At 49.9% G+C, this 17,291-nt stretch overlaps 1 protein-coding gene across 2 annotated transcripts; it reads left to right on the top strand.

Moving 5' to 3' along the window:
• The first annotated feature begins 2,817 nt into the window (after nucleotides 1-2,817).
• LOC308459072 (zinc finger protein 783-like) lies at nucleotides 2,818-13,705 on the top strand. Of its 2 annotated transcripts, none has more exons than XM_080974143.1 (6): nucleotides 2,818-3,014; nucleotides 7,238-7,627; nucleotides 9,248-9,374; nucleotides 10,324-10,419; nucleotides 10,743-10,856; nucleotides 12,500-13,705. In XM_080974143.1, exons 1-6 carry the CDS (start codon nucleotides 2,985-2,987, stop codon nucleotides 13,423-13,425), a joined length of 1,683 nt encoding a protein of 560 aa, XP_080830269.1. In that variant the 5' UTR covers nucleotides 2,818-2,984; the 3' UTR covers nucleotides 13,426-13,705. The 2 variants fall into 2 exon arrangements, with proteins under 2 accessions (XP_080830269.1, XP_080830268.1); XM_080974142.1 differs by having other exon boundaries at nucleotides 7,235-7,627.
• Nucleotides 13,706-17,291: the final 3,586 nt, after the last annotated feature.

Below are 17,291 nucleotides of genomic sequence, written 5' to 3'. Positions count from 1 at the left end.
ATCACGCTAGCACTGTGGAAGTCCATCATACATGAAATGTTAGGTTAGCTTATGTTCCCTTCTATTTATATCCCACCTTTCAACCAAAAAGGCTCCCAAGAATAAACAGATAACGTCAAAATACAATGATGCAAATTCAAAAGAATGCAGATGCAAACAGCTTGGGCTGTGGTCTAAACCACTGAGCCTCTTGGGCTTGCCGATCAGAAGGTCGGCAGTTCACATCCCTGCAACGGGGTGAGCTCCCGTTGCTGTTGCTCTGTCCCAGCTCCTGCCAACCTAGCAGTTCGAAAGCACACCAGTGCAAGTAGATAAATAGGTACCGCTGCGGCGGGAAGGTAAATGGTGTTTTCGTGCGCTCTGGTTTTCGTCATGGTGTCCTGTTGCGCCAGAAGCGGTTTAGCCCTGCTGGCCACATGACCCAGAAAGCTGCTTGTGGACAAACGCTGGCTCCCTTGGCCTGAAAGCGAGATGAGCGCCACAACCCCATAGTCACCTTTGGCTGGACTTAACCATCCAGGGGTCCTTTACCTTTTACCTATATCATCTAAAACCAGTTTGAAGACCGTATCATGATATCGGTTTCATCATTTTTGCCAGCAAACCCACAGCGCCACCCGCATCCCTATCGCCCAGCCCTAGTTCCTGCCAAAAAGGCTCCCCCCCCCAAAAAAAAACCCCTGCAAAAATGTTAACAACACTAAAGCAGCATCTTTGACTTATTAGGGGAGGGAGGATTTCATTTGTGAGCAGCGGGAGACAAGCAGCCTCCCAAAAGTGCATTTGTAACACAAAGAATAAGAATGTAAGAAGATGCATCTTGGAAGAGCATGACATGTCCGGGACCTTCTGGCTGGGGCTGATGGGAGGTGTAGTCCTAAACATCTGGAGGGCACCAGATTGCCACGGCCCCCTTGGTTGGATGAACTCACCCCCTGTGCCTGGCACTCTATAGAAAGCATTATTCAGAATATCCGTTTGCACGACCCACTAAGGAAGATAACGCAAAAAATTCAGAACGGTAAGAATTTCACATTCAATTGCAACTATATAGTTTAATTAAGCCGACAAAATCAATGAATTGGATCCAATGATACCAGCTTTTCAAAGCCGGCTAGTCAGTTACACTTCTGGTGCGTCCCTGTCTCTTAGCGTCCCCCCCACATAATCCCAGTCCCCAAGGAGCAGTACCACCCACTTTGGGAGCCACTGGACTGGCATGAGGTCTTTTAAGGGCAGCATTTGCTGAAATAGTCCCCCCCCCCTTATGGGAATAAAGTGCAAACTTGGCTGCCAGCTGCTCTCCGTTTAATAAGTTTCCCCTGCAATCCTTCTCTTTGGAGTGGGGCATTTCCCTATTTTCCCATGTTCTCATCAAATCTGAACTGATGAGGCAGGATCTGACCCACCTGGAACCATTTACCAGGACTGACCAGAATCTGTCTCAAAGAATAGGGTGTGCTCAGCTTTGGGGTGGTCCTAACCTGGCGGGGAAGGGGATCAGAAGATGCAGGTAAGCATTCACAGGATTTCTGCGGGTTTTCTTCCCACCTCTGTGTGGGCAGGACATGGAGTGAAGCTGCAAGTTTTGGGTATGTCCAGCCTGGAGAAAGGAAGTCCGAAGGGTGACATGAAGACCTGTCCCATGGAAGATGGAGCAAGCTTGCTTCCTGCTGCTCCAGAGAAAGAGGACCCAAACCAACAGATTCAAGTGACAAGGCAGGAGATTGTGACCAGACATTAGGAAGAGCCTAGGACTTGCCGATCAGAAGGTTGGCGGTTCAAATCCCCACGACGGGGTGAGCTCCCGTTGTTCAGTCCCAGCTCCTGCCCACCTAGCAGTTCAAAAGCACGGCAAAGTGCAAGTAGATCAATAGGTACCGCTCCAGCGGGAAGGTAAACGGCGTTTCCGTGCGCTGCTCTGGTTCGCCAGAAGCGGCTTAGTCATGCTGGCCACACGACCCGGAAGCTGTACGCCGGCTCCCTCGGCCAATAAAGCAAGATGAGCGCCGCAACCCCAGAGTCGGTCACGACTGGACCTAACGGTCAGGGGTCCCTTTACTTTTTAAGAGCTGTTGAGCAGACTCCCTCGGAAGGTGGCAGAGGGCCTTCTTGGTAGTGGTGCTCTCTCCCACCAGATGTCAAAGAGAAAAACAACTACCAGACTTTTAGAAGACATCTACTCCCATTCAGTGTTATCTGCAAATTTGATGAGGCGCATCCCCTTGGTTCCTTCATCCTGTTAACTTCCTGCAAAGCCAGAATTGCAGCCCACAAATCCTTAGCAGGTGGCCATCCAACCTCTGCTTAAAAACCTCCAATGAATAATAATAATAATAATAATAGTTTACTATTTATACCCCACCCATCTGGCTGGGTTTCCCCAGCCACTCTGGGTGGCTTCCAACAAAATATTAAAATATAGTAATGCATCACACATTAAAAGCTGCCTTCAGATGTCTTCTAAAAGTCTGGTCGTTTTCTCTGGTGGGAGGGCGTTGCACAGGGCGGGTGCCACCACCGAGAAGGCCCTCTGCCTGGTTCCCTGTAGCTTTGCTTCTCGCAGTAAGGGAACCACCAGAAGGCCCTCGGAGCTGGACCTCAGTGTCCGGGTAGAAAGCCAGGGTGCACCCCTCCTGAGCATGTGCAGAGTGCTTCCCCGTCCCGGGGCCACTGGGGCTGGCTGATCCCCCTCCCGACCCAGGTGGGGACTGCGTCTGCGCTGCCTCCCGCAGGAGGATGGATGGATGGGTGGATGGAGGCGACCGGGCGCCGTCTGGCTTCATCCCTCCTGCCTTTGCTGCGGGTGCGCGGCTCCTCCTCTTCCCTTCTGCCCCCGGCGGACGGCGGACCCCTCTCCGCCTTCCTCCGCCTTCTGATTCCGGGGCTTCCCTCCTCCCTTCCCTCCTTCTTTCCTTCCTTCTTTCCGGCGGCTTCTCCGGACGGATCCAGCCCACCTGCCCGCTTGCCTCCCCAGGGGCGCCATGGCCGCTGAATGGGATCCTTCCGCGCAGGTAGGGCGGGGAGGAAGGGGTTAATTTTCCTTGCAAATAAGCGGATTGCGGGATTTTTTTTGGGGGGGGAGAGAGAAAAAAAGGCTCCGGGGCTCAAGGTTTGCGGGGAAATCCCGCGCCCCGCCCTCCATTCCTGGATTGCAAGGGGCAGGGGCGCGCGCGCGCTCTGCACGACCCCAGAGGCACACGAGTTTGGGGGGAAGGATCCGGGAGAGGAGGTCTTTCCTGCGTTGCCACCACCCCTCTCTCTGTTTCCTTGGTGTAGGGCAGGCATCCCCAAACTCTGCCCTCCAGCACAGCTGTCAACGTTTCCCTTTTTTCAAGGGAAATAATAATAATAATAATAATAATAATAATAAATTAATTTATACCCCGCCCATCTGGCTGAGTTTCCCCAGCCACTCTGGGCGGCTCCCAATCAAGTGTTAAAAACAGTACAGCGTTAAATATTAAAAAGTTCCCTGAACAAATTCCCTTATTTCGAATAGGATTCCCTGCAAGAAAAGGGAAAAGTTGACAGCTATGCCCTCCAGCTGTTTTGGGACTACAAGTCCCATCATCCCTGACCGCTGCTCCTGCTAGCTTGGGATGATGGGAGTTGTAGTCTCAAAACAGCTGTAGGGCTGAGTTTGGGGGTGCCTGGTGTAGCGGCTCCCAGAAGCTGGGCGTTGTTTTTGCGCTTTCTGCGGAGCATGCTCAAAGCGCCGGGTGGTTGGTGACTTGGCTGGCTGCTGGGGCTCTTGGGCAGGGGCTGAAAGTGGGGGCTCCTTTGGGGGGGCACTCGTTTTCTCCCCATCCTTCTCCTTGGCACGGAAAGAGCAGACACTTAAGTGCTGTAAATTGTGCAAATTCTACATTTACATCTTCCAAGGCAATTGGTCCAAGGTGGCATGCATAATCCTTCTCCTCCCCAGTTTGGAAGCCGCCCAGAGTGGCTGGGGAAATAATAATAATAATAATAATAATAATAATAATAATAATAATAATAATATAGTTTATCCTCACAACAATCCTGGGAGGTAGGCTTGGACAAGAGGCGGTCTGTCCAAGGTCAGCGTCATAGCTGAGGAGAGATTCGAACCCTGGTCTCACAGGTCATAGCCCAGGACTGTAACCACTGAGCCACACTGGCTTTCGCACACACAGAGAACGCTTTATTTCAGTCCATGGACCCAAAATATACAGTACAAACACTGGGTTTTGCTATATATACAACCAACAGTATAATTTAAGGTAAAGGGACCGCTGACCATTAGGTCCAGTCGTGGCCGACTCTGGGGCTGCGGTGCTCATCTTGCTTTATTGGCCGAGGGAGCCGGCATACAGCTTCCGGGTCATGTGGCCAGCATGACTTAGCCGCTTCTGGCGAACCAGAGCAGCGCACGGAAACACCGTTTACCTTCCCGCCGGAGCGGTACCTATTGATCTACTTGCACTTTGCCGTGCTTTTGAACTGCTAGGTGGGCAGGAGCTGGGACAGAGCAATGGGAGCTCACTCCGTCGCGGGGATTCGAACCACCAACCTTCTGATCAGCAAGTCCTAAGCTCTGTGGTTTAACCCACAGCGCCACCCGCGTCCCTCAGACAGTATAATTTAGAGGTCACTTAATCTGCTATCCTATAGATACACTTACCTGGGAGTAAGCCCCACTGAACTCTTTGGACGTGGCTCCTGAGTAGCCATGACCGTAGGGTTATATTGCCAGAGAAAATGCACTTTTCAAAAGGGAACCACTAGAACAAATTTTGCCTCCTCTCCTGCAATTAGAAACGGGCTCTCATTCATAAGTGTAGCAACAAAAACTAACAGCTGTTTTTTATTTACAGTATTTATTTCGCAAGGTTTATATACCACTTGATTGGAATTGTAACCTCAAAAATGCTCAAAGGAACAATAAAACATTGACATTTCAGTGAATAACAGTTTAAAAAACAGCTATTCAAAACATTCAAACGAATGATAATGAAAATCAGCAAGAAGCTAAAAGCTAGATTATAGGCACTCTCAACATTGCACATGTCTGGATAGGCCAACAACTACTGAAAAGGCACCTGCCTGATTTCAATGGGCAGGGAGTTCCACAGTTCCTTGTGGGACCTTAAAGATTTTGATTTGGCTCCACTGGTCTAGGTCCCCTGCACAAAGCAGAAGAAAACCAGCTTGCTCCTTCTTCCACGTGACAGCCCTTTAGATATTCAAATTCTTAAATGCCTGAACTCTTCTTTTTTTTTAATAAATTTTTTTATTAGGGTTTGTAAAGAAAAATACTAAGATTATTATCAAACATCTTTTCTTTTGTCCAAAGTTAAGAAGATAAAGAACACTTCTGACACCCTTGGTGCCCTTTTTGTAACTGTCGTTTTGTGTGTGTGTGTGTGGATATATATATATATATATATATATATATAAACATTTTTTACCAACCACCAAAATACAAACAGTGAAACTCCCCCAGGCGGCTGATACATTGAGTATACAATATTCAATAATATACATAATACATAGCCAATAATATTCAATAATAACATATTCAAATTAACCATATGTACACTTCTATAAACCTTAACACTCCTCCTTCCGCAAGGTTTATTTAACTTTTAACATTTTTTTCCTTTTTTTTATTAATTTTCCAAACTTATGACAAACACACACAAAAGAAAAAGCATATTAAAAAAGAATAACAAACAAACATATAAAACATCTTACTATTAAAAATCCAATTTGATTTCCATTGTTAAGTGACTTCCTCGAATCCTCCCTGAGTTTCATTCAGTCTCATTGTAGCAATTTTCCAATATCCACTTTCTAATAAAATGAACTTATTCAAATTACTATCTTCCTTCCTTTCCATAGTTTCTCAATCCATAATATTATACGAGTCAACATATTTTAATCCTAGGCCAGTTTGGTACTTGCAAGTATTTCATCTTAGGTTGTATTATAATATTTGGCTAAATATTCTGAAATTTCTTCCGATCTTCATAACTTTTAACATTTTAATTGCCCCAAATTGTTCAAAACTACTCAAATTATTCAATATCTTCTCAAACCAATCCTCCTCTTTCTCTCTGACCTTTCATTCTACGTATCTTCGCGGTTAGGTATTCTAAAATTATAATATTATTCAGTTTTTTCCTCCGTTACGTAACTGTCGTTTGATTCTGCCCATAGCTGTCAACTTACAGATTTGAAAATAAGGGACCAGCAGCCTTGAAAATAAGGGATCAGCAGCCAAAATAAGGGATTTTGCTTAGCTTATGCAGAAATCCGGCACTGATGGAGCCAGGCTGCTTTGGCTGCGACTGACTGTGTTTTGCAGGGGGTTGGACTAGATGATCCTAAGGGTCTACAACTCTGACCAAAGAAGAGGGGCAGACAAAACTGATGAACAACGTCGAGATGGCAAAGCTTACAGGCAGAATTAGAAACCAGGAAGAGGACCTCTTTAATAAAGAATGGGGAAAGTTTATAATTTAGTTGAAAAGCTATTGTAAAGAGTTACATACATTGGTAGGATTGACAGAAAACTTGTAGTAAAAATTTGACTATGAATGGACAAATGAGTTATAAAAATAGAGTTATGAAAGGGATGTAGAGGGGGAAATCATACATTAAGATGCTGCACTGGTTGAAAGGGATGCTAAGCAGCACATTGGGGCTGCCGTCGTCCTGGCGTGAGGAGTTCCATCGGCCCTTCCCAACCCGAGAGAGAGAGGGAGGAAGAGAGACTCTCGCCCACGCTGCCCACGTGCCCGGCATGAGGCGGTTGCAGCGCCACCGCGACCGCTGAAGCACCGCCCTTCTGCGTCCCTCCCCATCCCATCCCCTCCTCTTCCTCCTCCCTCAGGCCGCCACCTCTGCCGCTGCTGCCACCTCCAGCTTCCCCTGGCAGCGCGGCGGAAATCTCGCAAGAGAGGGGCTGCCTGCCCGCCTGCTGCCGCCACCCGTCTCCTCATTATGCGCCCCTGAGGAGGAAAAGGGAGAAATGGAGACGCGGCAGCTTATGCGCGCGCTCTCTCTCGCGGCGGAGGACCCTGAGCCGCTGCTTGCCTCCTGAGCCGGGCGAGCATGAAACCCGGGAAATTTAAGGGATGCCATCAATAAGGGACAGGAGCAGGACACGGCGCTGGGATAAGGCTGTTTCCCGCCAAATAAGGGACGCTTGACAGCTATGATTCTGCCGCTGCCTCTGAGTATCTTCCCTTCCTGTCTTTGCCAGCAGGGCTTGGAGTGGGGCAGGGGACCCCTGCAGCCCACCCCGGTGCACCCTTCCTTCCTCCCCAAGCGGAGCTGCGGCGATGCTGCCGGCCGGCCAGCCGCTGAGATCTCCCTCTGGACGGCGGTGGCCGCCATGCAAGCGGTGGAGAGGAAGGTGGACGTCCACGCTGGGCGGCTGCTGGCGCTGGAGCGGAGGGCGGGACTGGCTGAAAAGAAGCTTTCCGGGACAGAGAAAGCCATGGCGGAGTTCAGCCACCACCTGGACGCGCTGGGGACCCTCATCCAGGAATATGGGCAGCTCCAGAGGAGGCTGGAGAACATGGAGAACCTGCTCAAGAACCGAAACTTCTGGATCCTTCGCCTGCCCCCAGGATCAAGGGGGGAAACCCCCAAGGTAAGCAGGGGGGATTCGCCCAGAGGTAGAGCTTTATCCAGGGGAAGAGCTATGTATAGCCAGAGGCGTCTGCTGATATAATAATAATTTATTATTTGTACCCCGCCCATCTGGCTGGGTTTCCCCAGCCCATCCGAATACAGTGGTACCTCGGGTTACATACACTTCAGGTTACATACGCTTCAGGTTACAGACTCCACTAACCCAGAAATAGTACCTCGGTTAAGAATGAAATTAACCACAGATTGCGGGGGGAGGGAAGTTGTTATATGAATTCATAATTGGTGCAAATGTTGTTAAATTGAAATAATACACACACCCACACACAAACATATATACAGTGGTACCTCAGGTTACATACGCTTCAGGTTACATACGCTTCAGGTTGCAGACTCTGCTAACCCAGAAATAGTACCTCGGTTAAGAACTTTGCTTCAGGATGAGAACAGAAATTGTGTGGCGGCAGCAGGAGGCCCCATTAACTAAAGTGGTACCTCAGGTTATGACAGTTTCAGGTTAAGAACGGACCTCCAGAACGAATTAAGTACGTAACCAGAGGTACCACTGTATAGTCATACCTCTGGTTACAGACTCTTCAGGTTGCGTTTTTTCAGGTTACGGACCACCAAAACCTGGAAGTAGTGGAACAGTTTACTTCTGGGTTTCCGCAGTCATGCATGCACAGAAGCGCCGAATCGCAACCAGCGTCCGCCGGTGGAATAAGATTGCCAGTGGTTATTGCCAGGTTATTACAGGGATAATAATAATAATATTTATACCCCACCCATTCTGCTGGGTTTACCCAGCCGCTCTGGGCAGCTCCCAACACATTAAAAACAGAATAAAACATCAAATATTCAGATGTCTTCTAAAAGTCAGATAGTTGTTTATTTCCTTGACATCTGCTGGGAGGGCGTTCCACAGGGCGGGTACCACCACCGAGAAGGCCCTCTGCCTGGTTCCCTGTAGCTTTGCTTCTCGCAGTGAGGGAACTACCAGAAGGCCCTTGGAGCTGGACCTCAGTGTTTCCTGCTGCGGGGAGTTCCCCAAGTAAACAGTCCTTTGCCTTATTGGGTTAGCACGAGAGAGGCAGTGTGGTTCGAGTGAACGATTTAGTTTAATTAAATCAACAAAATTGATGAACTGGATCCATTCTGCCCACCCTACCTCAGAGGGGTGTTGTGGTGATCTGGTGAGGAGAGGGGAAGGCATGTACGACCCCTGATACGAATGCAAGAAAGGGGAGGTTTTGATGTTTCATGGTGTTTTCATATTTTGCTTGGAAGCCCCCCCTCCCCACGAGAGACCAGGGCAACCCAATCAGATGGGCAGCATATAAATAAAATTGTTGTTGTTGTGAAATAAATATTGTATTTCAGAGTAACGGTGTTGTCACAGATGTAATGAATAACGCCCCCCCCTATTTATTCATTCATTTAGAAGACACCTGAAGGCAGCCCTGTTTAGGGCAGCTTTTAATGTTTGATGCATTACTGTATTTTAATATTTTGTTGGCAGGGGAAGCCCAGCCAGATGGGTGGGGTATAAATAAAATAATAATAATAATAATAATAATAATAATAATAATAATAATAATATTTGTTTTACATGCCCTCTCAGGTGCCGGTGACCTTCGACGAGGTCTCTGTTTGCTTCTCGGAGGAAGAGTGGGGGAACCTGGACGAAGACCAGAGGGAGCTCTACAAGAACGTCATGAAGGGGAACTACGAGTCTTTGGTTTCACTGGGTAAAGAGAACCCTAAAGCAACAAAGCCGGTTGTCGTAAGATTCAGGGTGGGGGGGGGGGGGAGAAATCCTGCTTCATGCAGAACCTAGTTAAACTGTGGAACTCCCTGCCACAGGAGTCAGAAATGGCCACCAACTTGGGAGGGCTGTACAAGAGGATTGACAAATTCACGGAGGAGGCGCAGGCTGTCGATGGCCCCTATCCATGATGGCTACGCTCTTCCTGCACGGCCGTAGGCAGAAATCCTCCTGAATATCAGTTGCTGGGAACCACAGGAGGCGAGAGGGCTTGTGTTCGAATCCTGCTTGCGGGTTTCCCACAGGCTGTGGCAGCAGAGCAGAGCCATTGTGGCTAGTAGCCAACACTAGCCCTTGCTTGGGTCACTGCAAATCCTCCGGATCCTGCCAGGTTTTTGTCAGTAAACATGAGGGCTAGAAACTTGATTTGAGAAGGCATCCACAACCCTTAGAAACCTTAGGGTGCCCCATTCTCTCTGAGGACCGTCATGGGATAAGTACCGTATTTTTTGCTCCATAAGACGCACTTTTTTCCTCCTAAAAAGTAAGGGGAAATGTCTGTGTGTCTTATGGAGCGAATGTGTGGTCGGTCGCTGGCTCCCTTGCCCGGGCCTCCATTTTTGAATGTTCTGCAGACGGACGCTGTTTATTTCCCCAGATACATGTGACTGGCTGATTAGATTATCTGTCTGGAAACGGTAGAAACGGCTCCCTTTCTTTTCCTAAACGGCTCCCTTTCTTTTCCTGCACAACTTTGAGCTGATCCTCAAAAAAAGGGGCTTTTCTCCTTTGCGAAAGAAGCTGCACAACTGTGAGCTGATCGCCCAAAAAACAGGGCTTTCCCCCTTTCCTCCTCTAAAAACTAGATTTTGTCTTATGGAGCGAAAAATACGGCAATTCTTTGGTCTTGCCTTTCTTCCCTTCCTCCTCAGATTACGCCATTGCCAAGCCCGACCTCCTGACCCGGATCGAAGGTGGGCAGGAGCAGGCAGCTGAGGACGAAGAGGCTCCTAGGAGCATCGGCCCAGGTGAGTTAAGAGAGTTGTTTTTAAGCAGAATTGTAGTTTATATTCTTTTTTTAAAAAAAATGTTGGCTCTTTTGGTTTTTCGTTTAAAACAGGCTACCTCAAACTTGGCCCTCCAGATGTTTTCGGCCTACAACTCCCCTGATCCCTAGCTAGCAGGACCAGTGGTCAGGGATGCTGGGAATTGTAGTCTCAAAACATCTGGAGGGCCAAAGAAGGCTGGTTTAAAATATTGTAAGCTGCTTTGAGGAAAACAAAACGAAACAAAATGTGACGTATGGGGATGGGGAAATCAATTAATGCCCTTTTTCCGTCTTGGCATGCAGAATTCCCCGCACCCAGAAATGACACTGTCTCTCTTGTCCAGCGGGAAATTGTTCCTTCGGTAGTGGGCGAGTGGGATTCGGAAGAAAGCGGGGCGCCCCCGGACGAAAACCTAGGTGAGTTGGGGCCAGTGTGCCTCTGAAGAGAGGAATCCAGACCCACCTTGTCCCCTCTTGGCAAAACGTCCCTGTGGCTGATCAGCGTCCTGTGCAGGCTCAGTGCATCACCTGGCTAGAGGCGGCAGGAGCATATAGATGCTAATTAAAAATATGGACCGCAGCAATGTAAGACCTGGACAAGAAACATGGACCAAGGAGTGTGAGAAACCACTTGGATTAAATTGTATAAATTTGGGATTAATTGGAATTATTTTGATATTGATTGTAATCTGTACAGTTGGCAAAACTGTGATAATATTGAGTAAATATTGGAAAATTAATTTAAAAAAATTTTTTTTTTAAAGAAACAGCAGTAGCACTGGTGCAGCTGCAAAGTGCGTCCAGCTGTTGAAGCCTGTTAGCGGGGCAGAATTGGGCTGGGGTAGCTCTAGCCAGGAATATATATATATATATATATATATATATATGTGTGTGTGTGTGTGTGTGTGTGTGTGTGTGTGTCAGAAGGTTTTCCCAGATGTTTAGTCGGAATCTCCTTTCTTGTAACTTGAAGCCATGGGTTCGAGTCCTACCCTCCAGAGCAGGAGAAAAAAAGCTTCCTCCCTCTTCTGTGCAACAGCCCTTGAGATAAGTTTGTTCCCCTCTTGTAAGACATAATAATAATAATAATAATAATAATAATAATAATAATAATAATAGATTTTATTTATACCCCGCCCTCCCCGGCCAGAGCCGGGCTCAGGGCGGTTAACACCAGTAAAATTACAGTAAAAACATAATGGGGGGGGGGGGACGGGACACACCAATTTAAAATACAGGTTAAAATGCAATTTAAAATGCAGCCTCATTTTAAAAGTAGCCCATAGATCAAAACCATAAGGGGAGGGAAACATAAGGGTCAGACTGAGTCCAAACCAAAGGCCAGGAGGAACAGCTCTGTCTTGCAGGCCCTGCGGAAAGATGTCATGTCCCGCAGGGCCCTAGTCTCTTGGGACAGAGTGTTCCACCAAGTCGGGGCCAGTGCTGAAAAGGCCCTGGCCCTAGTTGAGACCAATCTAACCACCTTGCGACTTGGGACCTCCAAAGTGTTGTCATTTGTGGACCTTAAGGTCCTCCGCGGGGCATACCAGGAGAGGCGGTCCCGTAGGTACGTGGGACATTCAATGAACCTGGCTGTTGGAAGAATCATGACAGATAAAAGAAAGTCCTCCTTTAGGCAGCATTGTTAAACTGTGGAACTCCCTGCCACATGAGGCAGCAATGGATGGCTTTAAGAGAGGGCTGGACAGATTCACAGAGGAGGAGAATGCTATCGATGGCTACTAGCCAGGATCACTTTGCTTTGCCTTGACAGACAGAGGCAGCAATGTGTCTGAATCCAAGTTCCTGGAAACCGCAGGACGAGACAGGGCTCTTGTGTTCGAATCCTGCTTGCATCTGGTTGGCCACTGCGAGAACAGAATCCTGGACTAGGCAGGCCATTGGCCTGATCTCTTCATAGGTTCTTACATTCTTTTGTTGCTACAAAGTTGGGGGAAATGAATTCACCCCACACCCCATCACCACCATCCCAGTAACAGCTGGAAAATTTATTTTCCAAAACTCGTTCCGCCTCTGATCTGGTTTCCCTCTTCCTACAGATGCCACCCTCTTCGCTGAGGTGCCCGCCAGGCCAGAGGTGAGGCCTGGGGACCTGGCGCAGTACAGCGCATTGCCAGAGGCCTTGGACCAGGCTGTCTTCCACTTCCCCGAGGAGGGCCTGGCGTGCGTGGACGGGCAGACTTCCGGCGGCAGCCTGGAGGAGCCGGCCGCGCGTGGTAGCGACTTTGCGGACTTCACCACCATCATCGTGCCCGAGGGGGCCCTCCCTGGCGAGGCCCCGTACGTCTGCTCCGACTGCGGGAAGAGCTTCCTGTACGAGGAGCAGCGCGCCCTGCACCAGCGGACGCACCCTCGAGCCTCCCCCGAAGGGAGCCCCGCCTCGAGCCTGCGGCCAGGGGGCGAGGCGTACCCCTGCCCCGAGTGTGGGCGCTGCTTCCCTCACCAGGCGAGCCTCAGCAAACACCGGCTGTGGCACTTGGGCGAGCGGCCCCACACGTGTTCCGAGTGCAACAAAAGCTTCCGCCTGAAGATAAATCTCCGTCTGCACCAGCGGAGCCACGCGGCGGCCACGACGGGCCTGGCGGCGAAGGCGGGCTCCTATATCTGCGGCGAGTGCGGGCGCAGCTTCAACCACCACTCCAACTTCCTGCGCCACCAGATGATCCACACGGGTGAGCGGCCGTACGCCTGCGGCGAGTGCGGGAAAACCTTCATCCGCAAGGAGCACCTCGCCACCCACGGGCGGCTGCACACCGGCGAGCGGCCGTACCAGTGCCCGCTTTGCCAGAAGAGCTTCACCCGCAAACAACACCTCGTCGGACACCAGCGGCTCCACGAAGGCGGAGATCCCTGGCTGGACGGCCGTTCAGGGCAGAGGCCTTTCCGGAGCCAGTGGGGCAGGGCGAAGATGCGGGCGGAGGCCGGCGGTGTGCCTCGCATCAGGCAGGAGCGGTTCCCCCCTTAAACGCCCGCTTTGGGCACTGCCAGGGCGCCCGGTGCTGGGACTTAGTGGGATGCAGGCTGGGGAAGCAGTTGTGGACTGAACCGTTGTGGTTGCCAGAGCTGGAGACGGAAAACGAAGGCTGCGGCTCAGAGAGGTTTCTGATTTTTGTTTCTTCAAAAGGGGGAAAGAGAGATTTCTGCCGACTTTCTCGATGTTGGCTGAGGCCGAGAAAACGAAACTGGTCCTCCTTGTTTCATTTGCTAAGTCTTGGTGGTAAAGTGTCGTTCCCCAACCCGCTTCACGGACGTCTCGGTGTCTTGCTTCAAACACGTTCCTTACAGGGTTGGCGCCTTCAGCACCGTGCCTTTTCTAAAAAGGTTTTGTGGGCCTCGGTTCTGAACCCTCGATCTTTCTCCCAACTCTGCAGCTGCAAAGGGGGCTGGGGAGAGCTTCGTTAGCGACGAACCCCAAAATCTGGGATCCCCTCAAAAGTTTTGCGGTCGTTTCGCAGCAAAAACGTGAAGCCATGGGTTCGAGTCCCACCCTCCAGAGCAGGAGAAGACAAGCTTGCTCCCTCTTCCGTAGCAGTTTGTAGTTAACGAAGCTGCTGGGGAGGTTTGTTTCGTTGGGTTGGGTGGAAGCAATGCCCCACTTTTATTTTAATTTTCAAATTCATGATGGCTAGCAACTTGAGACAATAAAACGTAGCACAGGTCATTGCTCAGCGGTAGAGCTTCTGCTTTCGTTGCGGAAGGTCCCCAGTTGAGTCTGCGGTGGATTTGCCAGGTTATTTACAAAGGACCCCATCTGAATGCTTGGATTGCTGCTGTTGGTCAGTGTGGACCAATAGTCTGACCCTGTACAGTGGTACCTCTGGATGCAAATGGGATCCGTTCCGGAGCCCCGTTCGCATCCAGAAATGCAACCCGTGTGCGCGGGTTGCGATTTGCCGCTTCTGTGCATGCGCGTGACGTCATTTTGACCGTCTGCGCATGCGCGAGCGGCAAAACCCGGAAGTAACGCGCTCCGTTACTTCCTGATCGCCGCAGCTGCAACCTGAAAATACGTATCCCGAAGCTACTTCAATCCAAGGTATGACTGTATCAGGCATCTGCCCATGTTTCTGAAAAATTATTTTTAAAAGCAATTTATGAAATACAAAAGCAACAAGCCAGTTTCAAAGCTATTAGCAGTAAGGCTTCAGAAACCCAATTAGGTAGTACCATATTGGCCCGAATATAAGCTCCCCAGCTGTATTTTCAGCAGCATATGGTAAAAAGTCGCGAATATAAACTGCACTTTAACTTTTCAGGGTTCGAAATTGGAAAAAAGGTGTGGCTTATATTCGGGCCAATACGGTTGTTGTTGTTTAGTCGTTTAGTCATGTCCGTCTCTTCGTGACTGTAGATCTTACCATACAACAAAATGACAAGACTGCTGTCACACTGCAGTTCCCCTAGTCACCAATAGGTGGCAGCACCAACTCCAGCATAGCAGAATGGCAGCTAGGCGCGTGAGCGAGTGAGCAAGTCGTACGGGCAGCCCAGGTGACCTGTTTAAAGGAGGGTGGGATCCACTTCAGAGAACAACGGGGCAAAACTGTGAAGGGAGCAGGAGGGGAGGTTTGGGCGAGCTGGGAGGGGATGGCTAAGGGGGTGGATAAAGTGTGGGGGAACGGGGGTTGGCAAAGGGATTGGGGGGTTGTCGGGCAGGGGGCAGAAGCCCCAAAAGGCAAAGGTACCCCTGACCATTAGGTCCAGTTGCGGACGACTCTAGGGTTGCGCGCTCATCTCGCTCTATAGGCCGAGGGAGCCGGTGTTTGTCCGCAGACAGCTTCCGGGTCATGTGGCCAGCATGACTAAGCCACTTCTGGCAAACCAAAGCAGAGCACGGAAACGCCGTTTACCTTCCCGCCAGAGCGGTACCTATTTATCTCCTTGCACTTTGACGTGCTTTCGAACTGCTAGGTTGGCAGGAGCAGGGACTGAGCAACGGGAGCTCACCCCGTCGCGGGGATTCGAACTGCCGACCTTCCGATCGGCAAGTCCTAGGCTCTGTGGTTTAGACCACAGCACCACCCACATCCCTAGCACATGGCTGTTTGACTGACTTAAAACATGTGCGTTTGTCTGCATAATTTAGCTGCCTCGCAGTGGATTGGACTAGATGAACTTGGGGGTCCCTTCCAAGTCCGTAGTGGTGAACTCTGCTCTGTTTGATGCAGAATCCGGCTCGCTTCGCCCCAGTTAGACCTTGGGCTCTCTCCTTAACGCCCTGCAGAATCCTAGACGCTTGTCACCCCGTTTGTTGTGGGCGGCTGAGCTGATCTCAGAATAAACAGCTCTTTTGTGACAACGGCCTTCCTCCCAGGGACTTTCCAGTTGACTCAATGACATCCTTGTTCAATAAGAGGAGGAGATTCAGTGGAGGGGGAACGATGCCTCAAGCGCCACCCACAAGCCCTTCTGGCCCCGGCAAGGGCAGGGAGATGCCTCTGCCTGGATACGGCCCACGCCCCCTTGCTGGTGTTTCAGGAGCTGATCAGGGAAACCCCCCCCCCCCCCATTTCTTAAGTGATTTCCAAGCCTATTTGGCCCTCTGCCCCCTTTGTTCCCCTTGGTTTGCACAACCCACTTGGGAAAACAATAACACATGCAAAACTCCACATTGCTTCAAAATCTAATTAAAATTATTTAGTTCCATTAATCCATTAAGTATACCTAAAGGAGCGTCTCCACCCCCATCGTTCTGCCCGGACGCTGAGGTCCAGTGCCGAGGGCCTTCTGGCGGTTCCCTCATTGCGAGAAGCAAAGCTACAGGGAACCAGGCAGAGGGCCTTCTCGGTGGTGGCGCCTGCCCTGTGGAACGCCCTCCCATCAGATGTCAAGGAAATAAAAACTATCTGACTTTTAGAAGACATCTGAAGGCAGTCCTGTTTAGGGAAGCTTTTACTGTTTGATGCATTACGGTATTTTAATATTTTGTTGGAAGCCGCCCAGAGTGGCTGGGGAAACCCAGATGGGCGGGGTATAAATTATTATTATTATTATTATTATTATTATTATTAATCCCACAAAATGGATGACTTCAGTCCAGTGGTTATCAGCTACCCAAAGTCTGATTCACCCCTCAAGTGCCCCCCCATCGCAGAATTGGAAGGGGTCCCCAAGGGTCATCTAGTCCAGCCCCCTGCAATGCAGGGATCTCAACTAAAGCATCCATGACAGGTAGGTCACTCAACCTCTGCTGAAAAGTCTCCAAGGAAGAAGAGCCCACCACCTCTCGAGGGAGTCCGTTCCACTGTTGAACAGCTACTGACAGCAAGTTCTTTCTGATGTTGTGTCTGAATCTCCTTTCTTGTAACTGGAAGCCATGGGTTCGAGTCCTACCCTCCAGAGCTGGAGAAGACAAGCATGCTCCCTCTTCCATACACAGCCTGTCAGATATTTGAAGATGGTTGCCATATCTCCTCTCAAATCTCCTCTTTTCCAGGCTAAACATCCCCAGCTCCTTCAACCGCTCCTCATCAGGCTCGGTTTCCAGACCCTTAATCATGGGTAGGCAAACTAAGGCCCGGGGGCTGGATCTGGCCCAATCGCCTTCTAAATCCGGCCCACGGACAGTCCAGGAATCAGCGTGTTTTTACATGAGTAGAATGTGTCCTTTTATTTGAAATGCATCTCTGGGTTATTTGTGGGGCATAGGAATTCGTTCATTTCCCCCTAAAAAAATATAGTCCGGCCCCCCACAAGGTCTGAGGGACAGTGGACTGGCCCCCTGCTGAAAAAGTTTGCTGACCCCTGCCCTTGATCATCTCAGTCACCTTCCTCTGCACACCTTCCAGTTTGTCAACATCCTTCGTAAAATGTGGTACCCAGAACTGGACA

This window comes from Podarcis pityusensis (assembly GCF_964106645.2).
Source record: "Podarcis pityusensis genome assembly, chromosome: 12".
In the NCBI taxonomy this organism is placed as follows: domain Eukaryota; kingdom Metazoa; phylum Chordata; class Lepidosauria; order Squamata; family Lacertidae; genus Podarcis; species Podarcis pityusensis.
Note: the sequence above shows the minus strand (reverse complement) of the source record. Positions and strands in the feature narration are given on the sequence as shown.

Coding starts and splice junctions, on each gene's coding strand:
- LOC308459072 (XM_080974142.1), top strand. CDS start 2,985: ATGGCCGCTGAATGGGATCCTTCCGCGCAG. Junction 3,015..7,234: donor AATGGGATCCTTCCGCGCAG/GTAGGGCGGGGA, acceptor TGTCTTTGCCAG/CAGGGCTTGGAGTGGGGCAG. Junction 10,857..12,499: donor GCCCCCGGACGAAAACCTAG/GTGAGTTGGGGC, acceptor CTCTTCCTACAG/ATGCCACCCTCTTCGCTGAG.